General features: G+C 45.3%; 1 protein-coding gene across 2 annotated transcripts in view; it reads left to right on the forward strand.

Annotated features, from left to right (window-relative positions):
* The window catches only part of FANK1 (fibronectin type III and ankyrin repeat domains 1), a 104,840-nt gene that overhangs the window by 62,255 nt on the left and 29,876 nt on the right, over positions 1–12,709 (forward strand). For both annotated transcript variants that reach the window (XM_077258372.1, XM_077258373.1), the window contains exon 3: positions 7,296–7,420. In XM_077258372.1, coding sequence (XP_077114487.1) covers positions 7,296–7,420 — 125 coding nt within the window. The remainder of the gene's footprint in view (positions 1–7,295; positions 7,421–12,709) is intronic.

Below are 12,709 nucleotides of genomic sequence, written 5' to 3' on the forward strand. Positions count from 1 at the left end.
GGGGAATAGCGGAGGGACAGGTGGATTAGTCGGGCAGCAGAGCTTAGAATAGATTGGAGGGGAGGCCACAGAGCAGGAGGTTACAGTAGTCGAGGCGGGAGATGATGAGGGCATGGACTAGGGTTTTTGCAGATTCTTGGTTGAGGAATGTACGGATTCATGAAATATTTTTTAGTTGAAGTCGGCAGGAAGTGGAAAGGGCTTGGATATGTGGTTTGAAGGAGGGATCAGCGTCAAGGATTACCCCGAGACAGCGAGCTTGTGGGACTGGGGAGAGTGGGCAGCCATTTACTGTAATGGTTAGGTTCGTTGGGGGGGTCACGTGAGATGGGGGAAAGATGGTGAATTCTGTTTTGTCCATATTAAGTTTTAGAAATCTAGCGGAGAAGAAGGATGAAATAGTGGACAGATATTGAGGGATTCTGGTTAGTAGGGAGGTGATATCTGATCCAGAGATGTAGATCTGTGTGTCATCAGCATAGTGGTGATACTGAAAGCCATGAGATTCTATGAGCTGTCCCAGGCCAAAAGTGTAAATGGAGAAGAGCAGGGGCCCCAGGACTGAACCTTATCAGCAACCAAAAAGAGACTGATTCTGTTTAGAGTGTTCTCCCAGCTGGCATAGTGGAAAGGAGACTGATTCTGTCTGCAGTCTGCTCCCACCAGTACAGCTTCATAGCTGCCAGGAGAGGAAGTGGATTGATTCTGCCTAGAGTCAACTGCCAGAGGGGAAAGGAGACTAATTCTGTCCAGAGTCGTCTCCCAGCTACCAGAGTATCAGGAAACTGATCGTGTCTAGAGTCTGCTCTCAGCTGCCAGAGGAGTAAGTAGAGTCCGCTCCAAGCTACCGGAGGAGAAAGTAGACTAATTGTGTCTAGAATCTGCTCCAAGAGGGGAACGGAGACTGTTTCTTTCTAGAATGTGCTCCGGGTAGCAAAGATGAGCAGCGACCAGCTGTCAGGGGTTAAAAGGATTAATTGAGTGTTTTTCTAGCTGGCATAGGAGAAAGGAGGCTGCTTCTGTAGTGTATTTTCCCACCAGCACAGATTTGCAGCAGTTTGCTGTCAGATAAGTAAGGGGATTGATTCTTTCTAGAGTCAACTGCCAGAGGGGAAAGGAGACTCATTTTGTGTAGAGTCAGCTCCCAGTTGCCAGAAAAGTAAAGTGATTCTGGCTAGAGTCAGCTTCCAGAAGGTAAAGGAGACTGTTTCTGTCTAGCGCCTGTTCCCAGCTGCCAGAGGAGTAAGGAGACTGATTCTGTCTAGAATCTGCTCCCAGTAGTACTGATAAACAACTGCCAGAAGGGGAAGTAGACTGATTCGGAGCAGAATCTGCCTCCAGCGGCACAGATTAGCAGCACCAAACGTGAAACATGGAAGCAACAAAATGATTAAAAATGTATTTTGCTTGCTAGAAATACTTTGAAATAGATATTGACCTGTTATTTGAACTTTTGGCAGGAAAAGGATTCATTGGATAACCCATTTAATGAGGGTATGGCACACAACAGGCGCTGCCTTCCAATAAATAAGCTCAGCTACTTGCACCCAGACCTCTGTTAAAAGCCCGGCGGAATATGCTATGGCTTCTATAACAAGATCTGACGTCTCCCATATTGCTGAGCGTACGCAGCGATTCCTACATCTTGATACAATATTGATACATATATCCTATTGACAGCTGCGCATGTAGCAGAGAAAATGGCATTAAAGTGTTGTGCGCTGTCATCACATTTCCAGCATATTCCACTTTCTGCATGAACTTCAAATGACCCTCCCGAAAAAGGGGCCTGCTATGGTGCTCCTCATGGATTCACCCCAGTCCCCATCCATATGTATATTATTACGCTCCGTGATTGTTCCCTATTATTTGAGTATAGATTATTGCTCTGCTTGGCTCACCCCCTGCAGTTTTCCCATATTTAATGAACTGCATTCCAGGAGGATACACTGTGACCACTAGGTGGCAGAATGACCTTGTGTTTACCGTGCCGGTAGACCTCTCCGGAGACCGCTTGATTTATATATCACAGGTTTTAATACATGAAGGGGGGATAAAACGCCTGGACTATTGTTGGAAAATAATTTTTGATTAAACATGATGAAACTGCAAACAAGGCTGCTGTGTTTTTTTTATATTTTCTTCTCGGTTGGTGACATAGGGCTGGTGACAGCTCCTGCAATCTCTGTAAATATTACATGAGAGCATTTATTTTTCCCGTATGTTGCAAACATCCCCCCACCCATAAATCAATGGTACACATGAAAATAGGAAACTTTGTAATATATCTTATCAGAGCAATTTGCTTCTTTCTCCTACTCAACTGATCTTTCATTCTCAAAATTCTAAATTCACAGGGAAAACATATCTTCAGTTAATACAGACTTTCCCATTACTGAGATTGGAGATGGCAGTTGGTGCTCATGAAGTTCTATGGAACTTACAGCAGAATGTCTGTGTTCTTCTAGCTCCTCCCCCTCCATAGAACTTTCTGAGCACCAACTGTCATCTCCCAGCTCAGTAATGGGAAAATCTTTACTGAATACACATTTTACCCATGAATTGAGAGCCAGTCTTTTAGAAGAAAGTAGGAGAGTTCTGTGATAAAATATTTTTTACCCTCATGTGTGCTATTGATCTATGAAAACAAATTACCGGTTACTCTTTAAGGGCCTGAATCATCTTCTTTTTTTTTTTTACGTGACTACTTCTGAATTAACTTTTTGATTTGTGAAAAATGCGTCAAAGACTTTGCAACTTTTCAAGTCGTCTTTCTCTAGTCACCTTCCACGACAGCATAGGAGGATGTCTCCATTCCCTAATGGGGGACAGGAAGCACAAGAGGTTAAAAGGCCCCTCCTACCTCCTATTCACCAGTGTCTTTCCTGTCCCCCATGGGGCATGGAGAGGTTTTCGTATGCTGAGTGGCCGGCGACTGCAGTGTACCTGTCTTTTCCTGCGGGTCGTGGGCTCTGCCTTCCACGTCATGCTGCTCCCGTCTCCCTGTGATTCGGGACCTTTCCTGGCCCACCCGCGCCTCCATGGGAGGTAAAGCGGGCCAGTGATCCCCAGCGGTGGCCTTCTCGAGCTCACCGACTTTCCTCCTCCCTCCGCAGCGATGTTCGGCGTCCCGGAAGTGACGTCATTGCCGTGCGCGTGTCACTTCCGGTCCTGCGTTCCACTGGAACTAGAAAAATGGAGAGCTTATTGAAAAAGTCATGGGAAACATCCACCTCAGGGTTAAAATCCAATATTGCTTCCACCTGTGTTGCCAGAGCTCTCTCACGTTGGATGGATGAGCTGGAAAAACATATCTCCCAGTGTACGTCGAGAGGGGAACTTCTAGACTCTTCCCATTCTCGAAAAGGCTTCTGCTTATCTGGCTGACGCCTCTATGGAGTCAATTAGAATAGCTGCCAGAGTCTTAGTCCAGTCTAATTCTGCCCGAAGAGCCCTCTGGCTCAAGATGTGGAGCGGTGACGTAACTTCAAAAATTAAGTTATGCTCCATTCCCTTTAAGGGCGATTATCTTTTTGGTCCTGCTTTAGACGAAATTCTGGAAAAGGCCACAGATAGTAAAAAGGCCCTTCCAGAGCAGAAACCTGTCATAAAACGGTTTTTTCGTGCCCCCCAGTCTAATACCTCCCAAACAAGAGGTAAGGGGAAAACCGGGAGATGGAGCTACGCCAAGGGGAAAAATATCCTTATTCCCCAGCAGGATAAACAATGACTCCATCCCGGTGGGGGGGAGGCTTGCAAATTTTATTCATCAATGGCGGGCCATCACCAGTTGGCAGTGGGTCCTCAATGTCATTCAGGAGGGCCTCCTGATAGAATTCATATCTTCCCTCCCCTTGGAGTCTGAAGATAACCTCCCCAGCGTCACAGGGAGCGCATACATAGATGATGACAGGCATCGGAGATCTCTTAAAATCAAATTCAATCTCCCCGGCACCCCCCGAAGAATGGGGTTCGGGTCATTACTCTCGTCTCTTCCTGGTAAAAAAGCCATTGGGGGATGCACGAGTTAAATCTAAAAAACCTAAATTTTCATATTCAATACCAAAAATTCAAAATGGAGTCAGTGAAATCTGCTTATTCCCCTGATAGGTCCGCATTATTTTATGGCAATCATCGACCTAAAAGATGCATATTTTCACATACCGATTCACCCCCGGCACAGGAAGTATCTCAGATGCGCAATACAGTACAACCAGCAAATGAGACACTTCCAATTCAATGTACTTCCTTTCGGGATTTCTTCAGTGCCGAGCGTATTCTCAAGGATAATGGTAGAGGCGGTATCATATATCCGGAGACAGGGAGTCTGTATCGTTCCTTACCTGGACGATCTGCTTATCATAGCTCCCTCGGCCCAGACTCTCAGCGATCATGTTTCAAAGACTCTTGACATTTTCAGAACCCTTGGGTGGCTCCCAAATCTAAGGAAATCCCAGCTTCAACCTTCCAAATCAAGGAAGTTTCTGGGAGTTCTGTTAGACTCCGTAAAACAAAAATCCTTTCTCCCGGAGAATCATCGCCAGGCTGTAATCAGAAAAATTGCAGACTTCAGAGAAGAGAGATCCCCGACTCTTCGAAAGGGCATGTTGGTCTTAGGCTCCATGACGGCCTGCATCCAGTCAGTGTCATGGGCTCAGGCACATTCCAGAATCCTTCAAGCCCACATCCTCACAAACTGGGACGGGAATCCGGGCTCTTTGAACAAAAGAGTGCACACACCGCTGCGTGTGAAAGCATCCTTAGCGTGGTGGTTAAACCCCAAAAATATATGCAAGGGTGTGAGCTGGTCACAATCTCCCCTGGTGACGATTACTACCAATGCCAGCAAACGAGGCTGGGGAGCTGTGATATCCCATACTCCTTTCCAGGGACACTGGAATCAGGCAACAAGCTCCAGGTCATCCAACTTCAGGGAGTTGAAGGCAGTGGAAGAAGCCCTCCTGGCCGCAAGCAGCCTAGTATCAGGAAGTCACGTCAAAGTTTATTCGGACAACACGACTACGGTTGCTCACCTCAGGCATCAGGGGAGCTCAAAATTCAACAGCCTAAGGAGCATCTCGAACCGAATTTTCTATTGGGCCGAAAAGCACCTTCTCTCTTTGACAGCCGTCCATTTGAAGGGATCTTTCAACCTACAGGCGGATTTCCTGAGTCGCCAGGACATTCAACCAGGAGAGTGGAGCTTGAACAAAAGAGTCTTCAAAATGCTGGTAGACAGATGGGGTCTGCCAGAGATCGATTTGCTTGCCTCAAACCAAAATGCGCAGGTCCAAACTTTTTTTTCCCTGAACCCCAGGGACAATTGCAGAGGAGTGGATGCCCTGGCCCAGCCATGGAATTTCCAATTGGCCTACGCCTTCCCGCCAATTCCAATACTGGCAAAAACCCTTCAGAAAAATCCGGGAAGATCAAGTTCCGACCATACTAGTGGCTCCAGTATGGCCAAAAAGAAGCTGGTTCAATCTCATTATCGAGTTACAGACAGATGGACCAGTCCTCCTGCCGATAGACACCGATCTTCTCCTTCAGGGGCCCCTTCAACATCAAAACCCCCAAAAATTTAACCTTGAAGCCTGGCTACTGAGGCCCAGGTCCTGAGTGCTAGAGGTCTATCAGATGCCGTAATCTCTACCTTGCAAAAATCCAGGAAGCCTGTTACTAACGCAATTTATAGCAAGGTGTGGGAAAAATGTTAATCTTTCTGTCTTCCTAATAGCCCAGATCCTTTTCATCCAAATATCTCGCAAATATTAGATTTCCTCCAGAGTGGGCTGGAATTAGGCCTTAGACCCAGCACGCTGAAGGTTCAGGTCTCCGCCCTCAGTGCTGTTTTTGACCAAGATTTGGTGAACCACTGTTGGATCAGAAGATTCATGGTATCAGCTCTCAGATCACAACCCATAAAGCAACCCATTGTACCTTCATGGGACTTAAATTTAGTTCTCAGGGGACTCACACAAGCACCGTTCGAGCCCCTGTCATCATGTACTCCTCAATTCCTGTCATACAAAGCTGTTTTTCTTGTAGCGATAACCACAGCTAGACGTGTGGGGGAGCTGCAAGCTTTATCAGTAAGAGAACCCTATTTATTGATTACAGACGACTCTATAATTCTCTGTCTTGATCCATCGTTCCTCCCGGAGGTGGTGTCTGATTTTCACTGATCTCAGAATATTGTTCTTCCTTCCTTCTGCCAAAATCCGGCAAACCCAAAAGAAGAAGAGTTCCATACTATTGATGTTAAACGAACTATTCTACATTACCTTGAACAGACTAGCTCCTTCAGAGTTGATCAAAATGTATTCATCCATTTTTCAGGTCAGAATAAGGGGAGGAAGGTGGCAAAAAGTACCATCGCCAATTGGATCAAAAGGGCCATAAACGAAACCTATCTAGCCCAGAAAATAACTCCCCCAATCGGGGCCAAGGCCTACTCAATGAGATTTACCTCGGTTTCATCGGCAGAAAAAGTGGGCTCTTCCATCGAGCAGATTTGCCGGGCCGCAACATGGTCTTCTTCTCATACCTTTACCAAACACTACAGATTGGACTCATTGTCCAATGGGGATCTAGTCTTCTCCAGGCTATTGTCCCTCCCTAGTGTAGAATTGGTTGGTACTCCTCCTATGCTGTCGTGGAAGGTGACTAGAGAAAATAGAATTAGACTTACCGGTAATTCGGTTTCTAGGAACCTTCCACGACAGCACTAATTCCCTCCCTTGCCTTGAATAATATCATGGGTTCATTAAGGTAACTAGTGCTATGGTATCCGTTATAAGTCACTGGCGAATAGGCGGTAGGAGGGGCCTTTTAACCTCTTGCGCTTCCTGCTTCCTGTCCCCCATTAGGGAGAAGACATCCTCCTATGCTGTCGTGGAAGGTTCCTAGAAACCGAATTACCGGTAAGTCTAATTCTATTTTTGTGGTTTAGTTAGTTTCTTGACTTTTACGCCAATGTGGCTTTTTTTTCTTTGTAAAGTCACAATAATTTGACGCAACGCTACTCAAGTCCTCACCCCCCCCACTCACCGCGGTGATCTTTATGCATGCCAGTTATTTTCCAGCATTTTTTTTTTTTTGCAAAACTTGCAACTTTTCCCACTGAAAAGTAGCCAAAGGCAGAAAAAAAAGACTATTTTGGGCTTTCCGCAAAATTAGTGAATTGTGATCAATTTGGCTCAAAAATAAAAATAGAAAGAGATTTAAAAATGCAAATGATGAATGGGCTCCTCAGTATTTTCTCTCTTATTGACCCACGTTTACCTCTGTTATAGTGGTTACTCCAAGCAACATGTTGTCGAAGGTTTAGAGCCCAGCTCCAGCTACAGGTTCAGACTGAAAGTCACGGGGCATCATGGGGAGTGTGCGTACAGTCCAGTGGTCACAGTGTCAACTACAAGTAAGTTTCCATAGAACTTATGTCTCAAGAGGACCCTAAACCTGTGATCTCTTTACAGAGGTTGTCCGGGCTCAATAAAAACTTATCATGCGGCCCTTGCTTCACATGTTCAGAGGGCCACACAAGCCCACGCACTTCTTCAGGAAACTACCCAACCAGGCAGAGTGGATCTTTTGCATGGTTTTGGGCAACAATGGAGTAAGGTCTGTGGAGTGTATTACTCAGGGGGCAGGCAGCGCTACAGAGCTCAGGTACAGGCCTCAGCGTGGCAATGACCATGTCCCAGTATGTGTAAGGCTGCGGCCTGAATAGGTCTGTGGAGCGCATTAATCCAGTCTCTTAGATGTGCTTAAAATGTACAGAAACTGGCCAATACCCAACCACCATTTTTTATAAGGACCCAAATTTAGAAAATTTAAGGGAAACGACAGTTTAATAAAGAGACACAAGTCTCATTTAGGAGCCTGGAAAAGTCCGCACCGGACAATGTAAAGTGGTAACGAATATGTATGCCCTATCTAACTAACAAATTGTGATCAGACATATATGCTGACAAGGGACAACTGAACGCGGCGCTGGGACAACGAACTGGACGTGGTTGCTGACTGTTGTGTCTGTGCAACTGCAGATTGTGGACTGGAGGCCTCAGCGCCTCATTCCTGGACAGCAGATTGTAAAGGACGTAACACTGGGGAAGGGCCAATGGTTTCACTGTCAGACACAGATTTTGTTCCCAGGCATCCCGCCCACCTACTGGGGTGCTGCGTATATGAGCAGTATATGGTGTATGGTAACAGCGGTCTTATGTCGAATTACCCTTTATAAAGGGATGTGTGGGTAAGATTTCCGAACTAGCAGTGTATATATATATATATATATATATATATACACACACACATATATACAGCTTTGGCAAAAATTAAGAGACCACTGCAAAATGTTCCGTTTGTCTGATTTTTCTCTTTATAGATATATTTGTGAGTAAAATGTAAATTGCTCTTTTATTCTATAAACTCTGACAACATGTCTCCGAAGTTCCAAGCAATAAATTATGTATTTATTTTCTGAAAATGAGAAATGGTCAAAATAGCAAAAAAATGCATAGCTTGCAGACCTCAAAGAATGCAAAATAAAAAAAAGTTCATAATCATTTAGAAACAACAATACTAATGTTTTAACTCAGGAAGAGTTCAGAAATCAATATTTTGTGGAATAACCATGATTTTTAATCCCAGCTTTCATGCGTCTTGGCATGCTTTCCACCAGTCTTCCACACTGCTTTTGGGTGACCTTATGCCACTCCCGGTACAAACATTTAAGCAGTTCTTCTTTGTTTGATGGCTTGTGACTATCCATCATCCTCTTGATTACATTCCGGAGGTTTTCAATGGGGTTCAGGTCTGGAGATTGGTCTGGCCATGACAGGGATTTGATGTGGTGGTCCTTCATCCACACCTTGATTGATCTAGCTGTGTGGCATGGCGCATTGTCCTGCTGGAAAAACCAGTCCTCAGAGTTGGGGAACATTGCATTTAGGACAACATTGGATCATTCAGAGATCCACAATGAACTTCTGGAGTGAGTTTGCTGCACTGAAAGTAAAGGGGTCGAATAATATTGCACGCCCCACTTTTCAGTTTTTGAATTTCCACAAAAATTTAAAATAACCAATAAATTTCGTTTAACTTGACAATTGTGTTCCACTTGTTGTTGATTCTTCACCAAAAATTTACATTTGGTATCTTTATGTTTGAAGCATGATATGTGGGAAAAGGTTGAAAAGTTCCAGGGGGCCGAATACTTTCGCAAGGCACTGTAAATTGTTGTACCAGGAGTGGCATAAGGTCACCCAAAAGCAGTGTGAAAGACTGGTGGAAAGCATGCCAAGACGCATGAAAGCTGTGATTAAAAATCATGGTTATTCCACAAAATATTGATTTCTGAACTCTTCCTGAGTTAAAACATTAGTATTGTTGTTTACATTTTACTCAAAAATATACCTATAAAGAGAAAAATCAGACAATCTGAACATTTTGCAGTGGTCTCTTAATTTTTGCCAGAGCTGTATATATCATATTTCATTACTCATATTATTATTCTATGTAAGGCTGAAACATGAAGAATTGTGTGGAGCATATTAATGCATTGATGTTTGCATTGAGGTTTCCAAAAGTTACCCCAGGGGGGCTGTATCACACATGCTGTAAGAGACCGTGATGGGGACAACCAATAGTTAAAGGGCACTGAAGAATCAGGAAGGACCCTGGTATGATCACTTAAATAGTCCTTCACCATCTTGGTCAACTTCTCCCTCCTCGTTATAGTTGCACCCACAGATAGCCCTTGCTGATGTGACGGTTTCATAAAAATATAAAGAAACCCGGCACTCAACTTATAGTGAATCTCGTAGGATTTATTAACCCTTTCGCGACATGCGCCGTACATGTACTGCGCATGTCGGGTCCCCTGCTTTGATGCGCGCTCCGGCGGTGAGCGCACATCAAAGTCGCGACATGTCAGCTGTTTTGTACAGCTGACATGTGCGCACAATAGCGGCGGGTGAAATCGCTATTCACCCGCCGCTATTAACCTGTTAAATGCCGCTGTCAAATGCAGACAGCGGCATTTAACTACCGCATCCGGCCGGGCGGCCGGAAATGACGTCATCGCCGACCCCCGTCACATGATCGGGGGTCGGCGATGCATCAGGAAGGTAACCATAGAGGTCCTTGAGACCTCTATGGTTACTGATCGCCGGTAGCTGTGAGCGCCCCCCTGTGGTCGGCGCTCACAGCACACCTGCATTTCAGCTACATAACAGCGATCTGATGATCGCTGTTATGTAGCAGAGCCGATCGGGCTGTGCCTGCTTCTAGCCTCCCTTGGAGGCTATTGAAGCATGGCAAAAGTGAAAAAAAAAAGTTTTTAAAAATGTGAAAAAAATATTAAAAATATAAAAGTTTAAATCACCCCCCTTTCGCCCCATCCTAAATAAAACAATTAAAAAAAACACCAAACCTACACATATTTGGTATCGCCGCGTTCAGAATCGCCCGATCTATCAAATAAAAAAAAGCATTAACCTGATCGCTAAACAGCGTAGCAAGAAAAAAATCCGAAACGCCAGAATTAAGTTTTTTTGGTCGCCGCGACATTGCGTTAAAATGCAATAACGGGCGATCAAAAGAACGTATCTGCACCGAAATGGTATCATTAAAAACATCAGCTCGGCACGCAAAAAATAAGCCCTCACCCGACCCCAGATCACGAAAATTGGAGACGCTACGGGTATCGGAAAATTGCACTTTTTTTTTTTTTTTTAAGCAAAGTTTGGAATTTTTTTTCACCACTTGGATAAAAAATAACCTAGACATGTTAGGTGTCTATGAACTCGTAATGACCTAGAGAATCATAATGGCAGGTCAGTTTTAGCATTTAGTGAACCTAGCAAAAAAGCCAAACAAAAAACAAGTGTGGGATTGCACTTTTTTTGCAATTTCACCGCACTTGGAATTTTTTTCCCGTTTTCTAGTACATGACATGGTAAAACCAATGATGTCGTTCAAAAGTACAACTCGTCCCGCAAAAAATAAGCCCTCACATGGCCATATTGACGGAAAAATAAAAAAGTTATGGCTCTGGGAAGGAGGGGAGCGAAAAACGAAAACACAAAAACGAAAAAGGGCCGCGACTTGAAGGGGTTAAAGCAAGAAACGTTTCGGCCTGTATTGGCCTTCTTCAGTCAACGTGCTGCCTGTGGGAGCTGTAGAGAATAGGGCAGAAAAGATCTGCCAGTGCTGTTTATCAGAGGATTGTAATGTGTGCAGGCTCACAGGGTCTGGCTGAATAAAGATTAATGAAGTCCTCGGTAACCTGAGAGGAGGAAGAACGGAGGGCGTGCGAGTCCTGGCGACGCGGTATCCACCGCTTGACAGACAAGCGGTGGATACCGCGTCGCCAGGACTCGCACGCCCTCCGTTCTTCCTCCTCTCAGGTTACCGAGGACTTCATTAATCTTTATTCAGCCGGACCCTGTGAGCCTGCACACATTACAATCCTCTGATAAACAGCACTGGCAGATCTTTTCTGCCCTATTCTCTACAGCTCCCACAGGCAGCACGTTGACTGAAGAAGGCCAATACAGGCCGAAATGTTTCTTGCTTTAATAAATCCTACGAGATTCACTATAAGTTGAGTGCCGGGTTTCTTTATATTTATATATGGTGTGGGATCCTACCCGGGCACCCTCACGGGATAGTGCATACGGTCTCTTCCCGGTTTCATAAAAATGACCCAGTTAGTGGACATTTTGCCCCCCCCCCCCATTGAGTTGCACCTGGTGTGCGTGGCCCTCCCCTGTAATCCTTGTGGGTGAAAAGAGCCGGTACCTCTGCCAGCAGTGTTGTCTGAGGGTATTCTTTTCAGCAAGTCTTCCACAGGGGCCCTCTGGCACACATGCACTGAAAATGGCACGTCTGCCTCCGACATGAGAGAAGGAAATTTCTCCTTGTACCGTGGGTCAAGAGAGCTGCACAGCCAGTATTTCATGTTGGACAAAATGTGTTTCACGCAAGGGTCTTAGGAAAGGCATCTGGACATGAACTCTGCCATGTGTGGCAGACTACGAAGAGTCAAACGTTCAGTGTCCTCACCAGGAAGAACACTAACCATCCTCTCCTCCTCACGACGCATCGCCTCCTCCTCCTCCTCTTCCTCTTCATGCCATCCGTGCTGGTTAAGCATGAAGCTCGGATTTGGAGTCCCCTCTGTAGCACAGACCAAAAACTCCTGTTCCTCCTCATCCTCTTTCTCGTCATCACCCAATATGGCCTGAGAATATTGTGTGAGGCTGGGTTGTGTGGTATCAGCCACTGTACAATCTTGCTCCAGAGCCACCTGGTCAGCATCCAAAGTTTCCTCTTTGAGATTCTGCAGCGAACGTTTTAATAGACAAAGCAGCGGGACGGTTATGCTGATAATAGCATCATCAGCGCTCACCATCTTGGTGCAGTACTTAAAGTTTTGAAGAAGCTCTCATATGTCAGCGATACACACCCACTCGGCATGCGTTAGTAATAGAGGTCTATGCACAGCGAACGCATCCGTTCGCTGGGCGGTAGACCTAACGTACCCGAAAATGCGGTAGACCACGTTCGAGGGTGCGTCACAAAGTAACACATCATCACTAACGCATGCCGATTTTGAGATTTTGACATGCGTTACGATAATGGATGGCAATGGGTGCGTTAACTGATCCGTTACCTTTGGTTAATGCCGCTTAGTAACGGA

Source organism: Ranitomeya variabilis, chromosome 4, assembly GCF_051348905.1.
Source record: "Ranitomeya variabilis isolate aRanVar5 chromosome 4, aRanVar5.hap1, whole genome shotgun sequence".
NCBI classification, from domain to species: domain Eukaryota; kingdom Metazoa; phylum Chordata; class Amphibia; order Anura; family Dendrobatidae; genus Ranitomeya; species Ranitomeya variabilis.